General features: G+C 36.5%; 3 protein-coding genes across 3 annotated transcripts in view; 2 read left to right on the top strand and 1 right to left on the bottom strand.

Annotated features, from left to right (window-relative positions):
• Positions 1-51: 51 nt before the first annotated feature.
• LOC111466606 lies at positions 52-1,334 on the top strand. The gene has a single exon (XM_023111334.1). The coding sequence runs from the start codon at positions 130-132 to the stop codon at positions 859-861; it is 732 nt and encodes a 243-aa protein (XP_022967102.1). The 5' UTR covers positions 52-129; the 3' UTR covers positions 862-1,334.
• Positions 1,335-7,567: 6,233 nt separating this feature from the next.
• Positions 7,568-8,796, top strand: LOC111466604 (protein FAF-like, chloroplastic). Its single transcript, XM_023111332.1, has 2 exons — positions 7,568-7,687; positions 7,741-8,796. The coding sequence occupies exon 2, from the start codon at positions 7,778-7,780 to the stop codon at positions 8,534-8,536; it is 759 nt and encodes a 252-aa protein (XP_022967100.1). The 5' UTR covers positions 7,568-7,687; positions 7,741-7,777; the 3' UTR covers positions 8,537-8,796.
• A 443-nt stretch (positions 8,797-9,239) lies between these two features.
• LOC111466602 (N-carbamoylputrescine amidase) overlaps positions 9,240-11,474 on the bottom strand; it is a 15,016-nt gene continuing 12,781 nt past the window's right edge. The window contains exons 7-9 of the mRNA XM_023111329.1: positions 10,158-10,324; positions 9,763-9,859; positions 9,240-9,677 (exon numbers count right to left, since the gene is read on the bottom strand). Of these exons, the coding sequence (XP_022967097.1) occupies positions 9,502-9,677; positions 9,763-9,859; positions 10,158-10,324 (440 nt within the window). The 3' untranslated portion in view covers positions 9,240-9,501. The remainder of the gene's footprint in view (positions 9,678-9,762; positions 9,860-10,157; positions 10,325-11,474) is intronic.

The following is an 11,474-nucleotide window of genomic DNA, read 5'->3' as shown; positions in this document are numbered from 1 at the left end:
AAAAAAAAAAAAAAAAAAAAAAAAAAAAAAAAAAAAAAAAAAAACCAGTGTTCCCCTGAAGGATTGGAGGCGGCTGTAGTCCTGTTCTCAAATTCAGATTTCCCTACGGACCCGCCATTGCCATTCCGAATGGAGCTCTCCCCTCCTTCCTCCCGTTTCCGCCACCGGAAATCCCCCCCCTCCGAGCGCTTCCTTCTCTCCTTCTCTTCTCCCTCCCCCCGCCCTTCTAACCCTACCTCCGCCAACGCCCTCGACGACGACAACAACAGCGAGCTCAACGAGGACGACGTCTTCTGGACTGGCGATTTCGCCGCTGATTCTGCCCACCATACCCACTCCACTCCCTCCTCCTCCTCCTCCTCCACTCCTCGCCACCATATTCATCACCTCCAGCATCACAAGGGCTTCCCCCAGTCTGAGACCTTCGGTATTCTCGCTGCCCTCCCTGAGAACGAGGCCTCCTCCAGCCTTCGGAACTCCTCGCATTTCTACCACAAGGCCTCCGTTTCCTCCTCCTCTTCCTCTTCCCCTTCCTCTTCGCGGATGATTCCGACGATCCCTAAACCTCCTCTCGAGCGGTTGCCCTTGACGATTTCTTCCTCGTTGAAGTACCAGTCCGCTCCGGTCAATGTGCCAATGATGTCCAAGGCGGCGGTTCAGAGACACCAAGAGATAGATGTGGATGATGTTGATGAAAGTGATGGGGAGATGTTGCCGCCTCATGAAATTGTCGCTAGAAGTTTGGCTCAATCGCCATTGTTGTCTTGCTCCGTGCTTGAGGGTGCTGGAAGGACGTTAAAGGGCAGGGATCTTCGCCAGGTTCGAAATGCTGTTTGGAGACGAACAGGTTTTCTTGATTAAGGATTTGAACTGCTTTAATTACTTTTGGAGAATTGATTTGCTTACTTCTTCGTCGTTTGACAATATTCGCCATGCTGCGAGTGTCTGGTTCACTTTGACGACTGTTTGTGTCGCTCTTTTTGGAGTATTGAGGGTCCAGGAATATTTGAATCTGCTTGACACTCATCGTAAGAAGGAACTGGAATTGGAATTGTAATTATCTGAAGGGTGTTTAAGATTTTACTTTGAAGTTTATTTGTAGGTTTGATCATTATCTAAGAACATTTTTCCAATCTATTAACATTAAATTCCCGTAATGTTGTTACATTTAACCTACTTTTTCAGTGCGAAGTTCATATTTGTTCTCTTCCCTTCCATTACAATAGTTCATCCGGAGTTGGGAATTCTACATAGAACTATTGGGTACAAGCCTTGTAAAGAACAATAAACTTCGGTAAAAGAAGTCCCGGATGGAGTGTGTTTAATTTGCTTCATTGTTTCCTTTATCCACTAAAGGAGAGGATTTTACCATCCTGTTTATAATTAGGAGCTCAATTATGCTTAACGAAGTTATTTATATGAACACTAGTTGTAACTTTACCAAATTCCTTGGACGAATGTCGAAATGTGTTTCATGTTTTATACATGGTGTTGAGAGGTGTTTGTTTCTGGTTAGTATTGAGCTTTCATATTTTTTTCGATACCTCTGCAGGAGTGTGATAGTCTTGTGTTTTATTTATCTGAATTCGACTAGTTTTGAGTGATTAGATGTGTTATTTATGAAGGATTCTTGCAGTGGTAACTATAACCTTGATAAAATTTAGCCCTACATGTCTGTTCATTGGGGTTGGTAGCACAGGGACCAGAATTATTCGTTTATGTTCAATGCTATTCCTCAGTTCCTGCATTGGGAGACACATCCTCTTGAGTTTATTTCTATTCTTCTTTTCTTTTATTTTCTGTGATCAGTGATGCTTAATGTCACATATGAAAGGCCTGTATTGAACGTAAGACGGAGTACCTACCGATGTAGGGAGAGGGCATAAAGAGGGGAATAATTGGAGAGGGGAGAGTGAAGGAACTTGAGCAAAGCAGGTGAAGGAAGTATGAATGCCAAGGTTTCAATCCATAAAGATCTAGTGTGAAAATCAAATAACATATAAGGGAAAAATGGTCAAAATGAATGCTGAGAATCACGGTATATGCTATGAAACTATTTTCAAGAGTTCAATTTTTTTTATTATTTACTAGAAAGAATACTAGATCAAATGGTGCTCCAAAATAAGTACCTGGGTAATCATCTCGACAAGCCGTGCATAAACCATGTTCGTCAACCAAGTTTGTTAAGTGGTCGTAACGTAATTTATTGGTTAGTGGGGATAAACCAGGTCGGGATTCATAAGAATTGGGCGAAGTGTTTGCTCCCGAACAACAGAAGTGGAAAGACACTAAGGGAGAGGGAGATACTTGTTGATTTTTGTAATCGCCGAAATTGTACGACGAATCTTTTTGTTCCAGGCGTACGACCCTGATATCATTCGGTGGTTGTTTTCCTCAAATGAACATCAAGTTACTTTTTATTATGTTTTCAGCACGTTATCCTGTTTTGGTACGTAGAAAGTTGAGGGAACTAGAGTAGGCTAGGTATGGCTGCCTGTTAGGGAACCTATGAAACCTGAATGCTTTTTATTTGGTAGGTGCATTGACTAAAAGTAACAATCTGCATGGATAGAGTAGGATTTGATTGATATATATTCAGTTGTTCTACTAGAATTTTCCACTCTTTTCAGTTTATAAATTTCTCGATAGATCCTTTATAGTGGTAATGTTGCATGACCTACAGAAGTAATTTGTTTTCTTTTTCAGTGTCTTCAGTAAACACTTAGTTGAACTGTTTTCCATGAGATAGAAACTCGATGCGGCGGATTTAACTAGGAAATTCATCCCGAGAATGTAGAAGTCCCTCAAATTTGAGAGTAAACTCTTAAGAAACTCTATTGAATAATATGATCAACAGCAAACTATTACAATTCCAAGAGGGGGAATAATCAAATATACCATTATCCCACATCATTTGCCCCAACTTTGAAAAAGTATTCAATGTCTTGCATCAAAGTTGCTATGAGTATGTTCTATCTCTACTGAGTTCAATATCATTCTGGGGATGGATTTCCACCTACTATCGCCCTTGATGTCACCTGCTGCACCTAACATGTGAATGGAGTACACCTCATTTTAGACTTTATTTGTTTGTATCTTAATTATATTCTTATAGATTTGTTACAGGCCGTGTGATAGCGTGACTTTCTTCAAAAAGGAGGCCACTCATCTCTATGATTTCTGGACAATTTTGTTCTTCTATGTCTCCATCGTCTTGTCCTGTTCTTCATTTCCTTCTTTTTTTTCTCCTGTCGTGTATTATTGCTTTTGTCATATTTTGGTTGCTGGAAATTGTGATGAAAGAGAAGTTAATATGCTTGTTTCTTCAACCCTGGCTCCACCATCGTGTTCATGGAAGATTGAAATATCTATCAAATACTGTGTAGACAGACAACTTTCCTCCTCTATGCAGCAGCAGTTACTTCAGAATGACAGTTACAGGTATTTGCAGGCTAGCTGCAAATGATACTACTATATGCTATTGTGGTATTTCCTAGATCATTTTATCACTGCATGCGAACTATACGTTATTCCTGTATTGACATCCATGAATACCATTCAACAACCTACTAGTTTTTTTGTAACTTTTTTGTACCTTTCTTAACAAGTTTAAACACATTTTTTAAAGATATATTGATTCAGCTACTAATTTCTAGGTGTATATGGTGAATATTTGAATGACCGTTGCCTGCATCTCGCAGATATTTCTTAACAGATTTACGATCTTCAGCACAGGACTCCAAAGGAGGAGAATCATTTTGTTTGTTAATATTCTTAATAGATTCCACTTGAAGCACGGGAAGAAAGAGGATCGTTTTGTTTGTTGATGTTTTTTGCATCTGAGAAGCGACACTATCAAATTCAGGTTCTTTCTGAATTATGGCTACGTGAATCTTGACATGTTTGTTTCTGGACCTCTAATATCTTCTGATTGTCCCTCTAAAAGACATGAAGTTTGGCTGAAAATTTAGCAGGGGTAATGGCTGTCCTGTCCTGTCCTGTCTCAGCTCCCTCATTTTCACCATTAATACCCTCTGCTTGCCAAGTCTTAAAGAGAAACAAGTTAAGTTGTTTTGATGAGGCAGGATGTGTACTATTTTATTTTGCAATTCACGTATCTCCCTCTTTAGGAATAAGATAATAAATTGTCTTTTAGACTATAGATACGTTGGGCTGCTAACGGCATTGTCAAATGTAGTGTTAATAGGATCGGTTTCGATGAGGCAGGATGTGTACCGTATCTCCCTCTTCCTTCCTCAGGAATAAGGTAACAAATCATCTTTTGGTATTGTCAAATGTAGTGTTAATAGGATCGGTTTTGATGAGGCAGGATGTGTAGTATTTTATTTTGCATTTCACGTATCTCCCTCTTCAGGAATAAGGTAATAAATCATCTTTTAATATTGTCAATTGTAGTGTTAATAGGATCTGTTTTGATGAGGTAGATGCGTACTTTTTTATTTTGCATTTCACGCATCTCCCTCTTTCCTAAAGATAATAAATCGTCTTATAGACTAACATTTGTTGGCAGTATGGGAGATACTGCATGTGGGCTTGAATGGGTCAAAAAGTATAGGCCTTGAACAGCGAGTTTGAGGCGAGTTAATAGACGAATTTGTCACGAAGTTTACGACAATCGTCATTGACATCCGTTCATTAGGCACAAGGTGGAGGAGATATTCATCATCAAGAAGTTTCTTTGAATTGTTCCCTCAAGATTCATGCAGAATATTACATCCGTTGAGCAGTACAATAACCTTAAGAACATGTCAGTTGAGGTCATTGGTCATTTAAAGTCCATAAGAAGAGACTTTGTGGCTATGACGATAGAGAGGAGGAGAATCATTTGTACTCAAATATGAGAAGTGGCTCGCATGGATGAAAAGAAAAGATGTAGTTGGTTCTTTCTTTTTAGGTAAGAAGGAACATGGTAGTCACAACAAGGAAAGTACAAGGTCGTGGGCATGGCCGCGGTCATGATTGTGAATGTGGTGACGGAGGAGGTCATGACAATACCTCGTAAATCCATGACAATGTATCAATAGAATTTTGGAATGTTAAAACAAAAAAGTTGTTAGCCATGGAGATATCCATCAAAATGGGTATATATAAGTGAAGAGGTACAACATTTCACAAGTATAGAAGCCTTTTTGGATAAAATTGAGAAATAGATAATATCATACCGTCAGCGTGAAGTGTTTACGAGTAACAAGGCTTACACTTATTCTCGCAATATAGCATTCTTCTCAATCCCATCTAAATGTTACAAATTGAGTATTAAATCTTCATCTTTTTTTTCTACAACATACGGGCAGGAAAGGGAAAAGCGGGTGATTAATGAGTATGGTATTTGTGTGTTCGTTTTTTAAAAATGAAGGTAGAGTGTTTGCAAAGTTTAAAAATGTTAATCACCGAAGTAAAAATGGAAATTTACGTAAATTCAACCTTAAAAGTTTAGGGATACTTTATAAAATTTATAAATCTATTTAATACAAATTTGAAGGTTAATTGAATTTAACTTTCTTTTGAAGTATTATATTAGGTTATTTTCCTTTAATACATGTTATATAATATTGTTTTGAGCTTCAAAGATATCCATTTTATTTGTGGGGACCCTCCTCGAAAGGAGAGGAGATTCTCTGTTTAGAAGAGAAATGGAGAAGAGAGTGAGAATATTTTTTCACGTTAGATAAATGGAGTTGAGGACGAGATTATATTCCCCGTCCCCACCTTAATTAATATAAATATATTTTCAAATATATATATAAGTATATATGCTTTTTAGTTGTATTAAAAAAATAAATTGATCAACTTTAAGACTCTAATTATAATATTTAAATTGAATTCTATATGGTTAAAAGGTACATTAGAATATTAAATTTTAAATTTTTTTTGAAATTAGGTGAGTAAAATATATTTGCTTACAAAGGTTATATTAAAAAATAAAAAAAATTAATTAACAAAAATAATAAACAGAAAAATGCGTTATTTCTAGAATATATGATTCCATTTAGTAATGTGAAAATTATGACCTTTTGAGTGAGCATTGCTCTTTGCTAGAATTGCTAGAATATAGTTGAATTACGTATAATTTTTTAACATTTATTTTTCTTTTTAAAAAATTTTCCGCTAATCCGATTAGGTCCAAACCCAAAAATCGGGAAGATATCAATTGACTACTTAAAATGTTTAAGATTCAATATCGAAAACAAACAAGATAAATTCCCTAAAAGGATAGAGATTAGAAATGGTACTTTTCGGATTAATTTAGTGTAAATTTTGGAAATAAAAAGTTATATTCTTTAAGGCATATGCTTCGAGTCACATGTTATTAGTGAAAAGATTAAAAAAACAAAAAAGTTACAGATGAATGATCAAAAGAATTTATATATATAATAGAATAATAAAGAGTTTCATACGATGCTTTAAAAGTGAATATATTATATGCAATTTAGACGTGTAAATTTACATTTTCATTTATAATAAATTAGTCAACGTTTATCAAATAAATATGTCGTATCATCTTTTAAATAGAGTGCCAATAACGGATATCGTGTAGTATCAATAATCTAAACCTACGATTAATTCTAAATATCTTATAACAATATATTAATCACATTTAAAAATATTCCATAAAATAATAGATCCGTAATCAAACTTATCCACGCATATTTGCACTAATACCAAAATGACAAAAATAATAATAATAATAATAATAATAATAATAATAAAGAAATAAAAAAATACGATATTTTAGATTAACCTACGAAAAAATACCACATAAAATTTATGATGTTTATATTAAGGTTTTCATAAAATCACGAGCCATATCTTTCAATGAAAAGCGTATGGTTCTTTCCTCTCTCGAATTGATCTTGACTTTTATCGATTTAGGATCGAGTTCTCCTCCATTTCTCTAAGATCCACCATGCCACTATGTGTAGATGATTTTAGAGAGTTTGTCGTCTAAGTTGCCACAAAAAAGAATGTTTTTGTTGTTAACTTCACTAATAGAAGCACAGGAATCTTCATTTGGGCGCAAAGAAGTCCATGCTAGTTCAATCCAAGACGAACTTAGATTTAGTGCATCAAGCACGGTTCAACATTAGTTGGTGCGATTTGTTCCAACTTGCATGCACCCAGCTCCTATTCAATAGATTTAATCGAGTATTTTTAGGCTCATATATGAGTTTTAAGATCCCATCGTCCATGAAATTGAACTTTCCTGCAATCCCAATTAAGTTAATTCATTATTAAAGTTAAAAGTGTAGAGGATGCGAACCCAAAAGATTGATTAGGCACCCAAAAATAATACATTTCTACACCCAAAAGATTGATTGGGCTTTAACGTAACGTTATTATATATATTCACATCTACAAAAAATCCCATGGCCATGGTTTAGAATAAATTCGATTATGATGTGAATATATCCTTTTTTTTTTCTCTTTTAATGTCCCTCTTATCTGGATTTGACAGATGGAAATAATAATAATAATAATAATAATAATGTTTTGACTATAAAAACAGATACCCTAATTACCACAAAATTTAGATTTGGTCCTAAAACCACTCAACAGATCCCAAAATGCCTGGAACTCACCAAGTTTAAAGCCACATTCTTTTCATCATTTCAAACCTCACAAACCATCCTATCTCCCCTCATCTCTTCGTTTTCAACCATATATTACACTTTTATCAACTTCTCTCTCTCTCTCTCTCTCTCTCTCTCTCTCTCTCTCTCTCTCTACCTGCAAATACTGCATAGACTATCCGTCCATGGCTGCCTGTGGAAGCCTGCAACACATCTTCGAAACCCCATTACCGGAGAATCCAACCCTTCTCGACACACTCTCGTCATGGAGCCAGATTATATCTGTGACGCCATCACAACAGCAATCGTCGTTTACAGAGATTTTTGGAGAGCTTCATTTCAAAGAGAGTTTTGTTCCTCCTTTGTCACCTCAGTTGTCTTTGACAGAATCGAACTCTCCGTCTCCTGCTGCTGCCACCGTTGATATCATCCCATGGAAAGAACCGTCGTCAAATGGTGAATCTTCCAGCTCCCATGGGAGAAGTAATAGCTTCTCATCAACCAATTCAGAAAGCCTGCAACTCTGCACAGAAGGGCTTGGGTATGAAAGCTTAGATGATGGTGAGGATTTGGAAGGGGGGATGGATGAACAGGAATGGCAGAGGGAGGAAGAAGAGGAAGAGACCTTAAAGAAACAGATTCAGGATCCTATTTGGAATCCTGGGATGATTAAGAGGACAAAATCTGCTAATGTTGATGATTTTCCTCCTCCAATTTCTTGTATGGGGAACAGTGGGAAGCCTTGGGTTGGATTCAAATCCTATAGATATGGTGGAAGGTTCATATTGAAGGAAATAAGAGTCCCTACCCATGAATTTCTACATGCTTCCCGCGAAAATGGACGCCTGAAACTGCATATTCTCGTTCCTAATAAGCAAACCAGAGAGGCCAAGGAAGAAGACGACGACAACAAACAACAACAACAACAACAACACGAAGAATAACAAAGAAAATAGTATCGGGAAATGCAAGGTTGAAACTAGCCAACAATGAGATAAGAGTCCATCACTTTCTTAGAGATAGAGAATTTCAAGCTTAGAATTTCCAAGTTTTCTTCCCTAAAAGGATGATTATGCCTTGAACACTTTTTTTTTATTTGGTGATTGATTGCCTTCTTCCCTAGAAATTTTCTGTCCCATTTGAAGTTCTTTGTCTAATTTCAGAAACAATGATTTCTTCTGTTTCATTCATATTTTACCAAACAGAATTTAATGGGCTGAAGAACTCCACAAACAAAGAAATGGAATCATACCAAATTTTCCCACTTCCTAACCCAGGCTATCTACAAATACTCCAATCACAATAAACCATTTCGAGTTTTCCTACGACATCCAAAATGTTTCTCCCGATGCCTAAAATTACTTCATATCAACCTTCAATGAACTCAAAGGTTGTTTAGAAAGTAGTTGAATTGAAGACAATCGTCATCTACGGGATGAACTCAAAGTAGGCTATAGAAACTAAGACCACCAGGACTATCTACGAATACTCCAAATCACAATAAACTATTTCAAGTTTGTCCTACGACATCCAAAATGTTTCTCCCGATGCCTTCAAATTGTTTCATAACAACCTTCAACGAACTCAAAGGTTGTTTAGAAAGTAGTTGAATCGAAGACAATCTTCTACGGGATGAAGAACTCAAAGTAGACCACATAAATTAAGACCACCAACTAAATTAATAAAGAAAAGAAAAAGTTCTGTAAATATATTGCAGATTGAGAACTTAGGCCTCTACCATGTTTTTGAAGCATCAGCTAAAAAGTTACGGATTTGGTACCAAATAAACAGGGAAACTCAGCTCCATTGTTTATGTTGATCTTTGAAACATAAACAGGGGACTGAAAGCTCATCCTGCTTAAACTTCCAACTTTCTAGAATAAAAAACTAACAGGGTCGAGACCGAAGTTTATAAAATGGGGTTGGTGCCATCTGAAGTTAGAAGCACCTTGTACAACTCTGGTCGGCGATCACGAAAGACTCCCCAAGCATGTCTCTTGGACTTGATTTTATCCAGATCAAACTCGGCTACTAAAACATCTTCGTCTTTGTCATTAGCAGCAGCAACAATTTCTCCGGTGGGTCCTGTCGTTAAAGCATTTATATATCAAGATGCTACCTTCTCACAAATCAATGTTTCAACTTTGCAAATGTTGCTATTACACAATACCTGCTATAAAAGAATTCCCATAAAATGTGATCTTGCTTTTGCCATGCTCTGTTTCAATGATCTCTGTTCCAATGCGGTTTGAAGCCACTAGTGGTACCTGAATGTTTTTATATTAATTAGGTATCTTACAAAATGCACGTCTCTGTGTGGTATAATTAAAGTTTAATATCCAACAAAAGGTCAAAAAGTGTATTTTAAAGCAAAATGTCGTGCATACAAAACTCAAATTCAAATTTTACTTTGGGATAGCTCAAATGGTAGTTCAACAGCAGGCCAAGGAGGCTTCCAGAAAAGACAACTCATGCAAGCTCCTCAAACAAAATTGGAAACTAAAAATGAAACCGATTCTTATGCAAACATATGGTCAGTTATGTATTGTCGGTCTAGAAACTTACTAAATTGGCACCGGCATGCCCTTGCATTACTCTTTTCCAATGATCACGAGAGTCGAGTCCATCATCCTGAGGTTCAGAACCAATAGCTGTAGGATAAAACAATATCTCCGCACCTTGAAGAACCAGGGCTCTGGCTGCCTCTGGAAACCACTGATCCCAGCAAACGGCTGAAATAAAAATGACTTGACACCTTTACCTTCTTCATATTGCTGATAAAACTTTCTCAACTATTACATGCATTTCTTAATTTTGACTTTAAATTGGACCATAAAGTTCAGATTTCAGAAGTACAGTCAAGTATACATTCACAAAAAAAAAGCAATCATGTATTGAGATGAAACAAGTTGTCATCATTATTTAGGTTCCACCAGATGCAACACTAGAATATGTTAACGTTTTGAATGTAATACTTCAACCTATAAAATAAAATGAGAAATTTCTTTCAAAAAGTGAACAAAATCAACAATGGAAGAGTGAAAACTTCGGGGGGGAATATGGACCAAAAGAACAAACATGTTGTAAACAAAACGAACACTAACAAAAATAGCGATACACTTTTTTTCGTTCATATAGATCTAAGTCTGAACGACGTAGAAAGGCATGTAGAGTATTTAGGAAGAATTTGAAGGGTATATTTTTAATCTTCAAGAACCCTTTTTTTAAAGTTACAACTTGGGTTAGATAGTTGTTTCTTATCATCTTTCCTCCAGGAAGGATCCAAGGAAACCATATACCAAAAGCATTTGAAACTGTATAAACTTTTACAAAATCTGACTCTAAACCATGGAATGACAAATGGTTTGAGCCTCCTCACAAACCAAGCCATTGAAGCAGAGTAAAAATGCCAAGATGTTATATGACGGCTATCCAATGGGCTAGCATATTATAGACATGACAGCATAATTACAAAAAGAACTAGATTGAAAGAAAAATAGAATCCCAAAGGATGATCGCACAAACTCTTTTCAGGAAACCTGTATTGCATAGAGTGGCAAAAAATATCAAAATATCATGCAAAGGGAGGGAAATATTTTGGTCGGTAAGGCCCTTTGAAGAGTCTGAAATCCTTCAGGCAATCCAAAGCTTAGGAGCAAATAAAGCCCTGGTCTTGTTTCTGGAGAAGTTTTTTTATCAGTGCTGGAACACCATGAAAATGGATGCTTTAAGGTCTTCCTAAATACTTCTGAGAATGAATATTTGAGAAAATACTTCTGAGAATGAATATTTGAGAACTTTCTCGAGGGAAACCTCAGACCAACAAGCCTGGTTCACGGTGTATACAAAATAATGGGGGGGGGGGGGGGGGGGGGGGGGGGG

This window comes from Cucurbita maxima, unplaced genomic scaffold (genome assembly GCF_002738345.1).
Source record: "Cucurbita maxima cultivar Rimu unplaced genomic scaffold, Cmax_1.0 Cma_Scf00031, whole genome shotgun sequence".
Taxonomy (NCBI): Eukaryota; Viridiplantae; Streptophyta; class Magnoliopsida; order Cucurbitales; family Cucurbitaceae; genus Cucurbita; species Cucurbita maxima.
The sequence above is the reverse complement of the archived record's forward strand: the minus strand, read 5'-3'. Positions and strand labels throughout refer to the sequence as shown.

Excerpts from the sequence above, each read along its gene's own strand:
- LOC111466606 (XM_023111334.1), top strand. The coding sequence starts at position 130 with ATGGAGCTCTCCCCTCCTTCCTCCCGTTTCCGCCACCGGAAATCCCCC.
- LOC111466604 (XM_023111332.1), top strand. The coding sequence starts at position 7,778 with ATGGCTGCCTGTGGAAGCCTGCAACACATCTTCGAAACCCCATTACCG.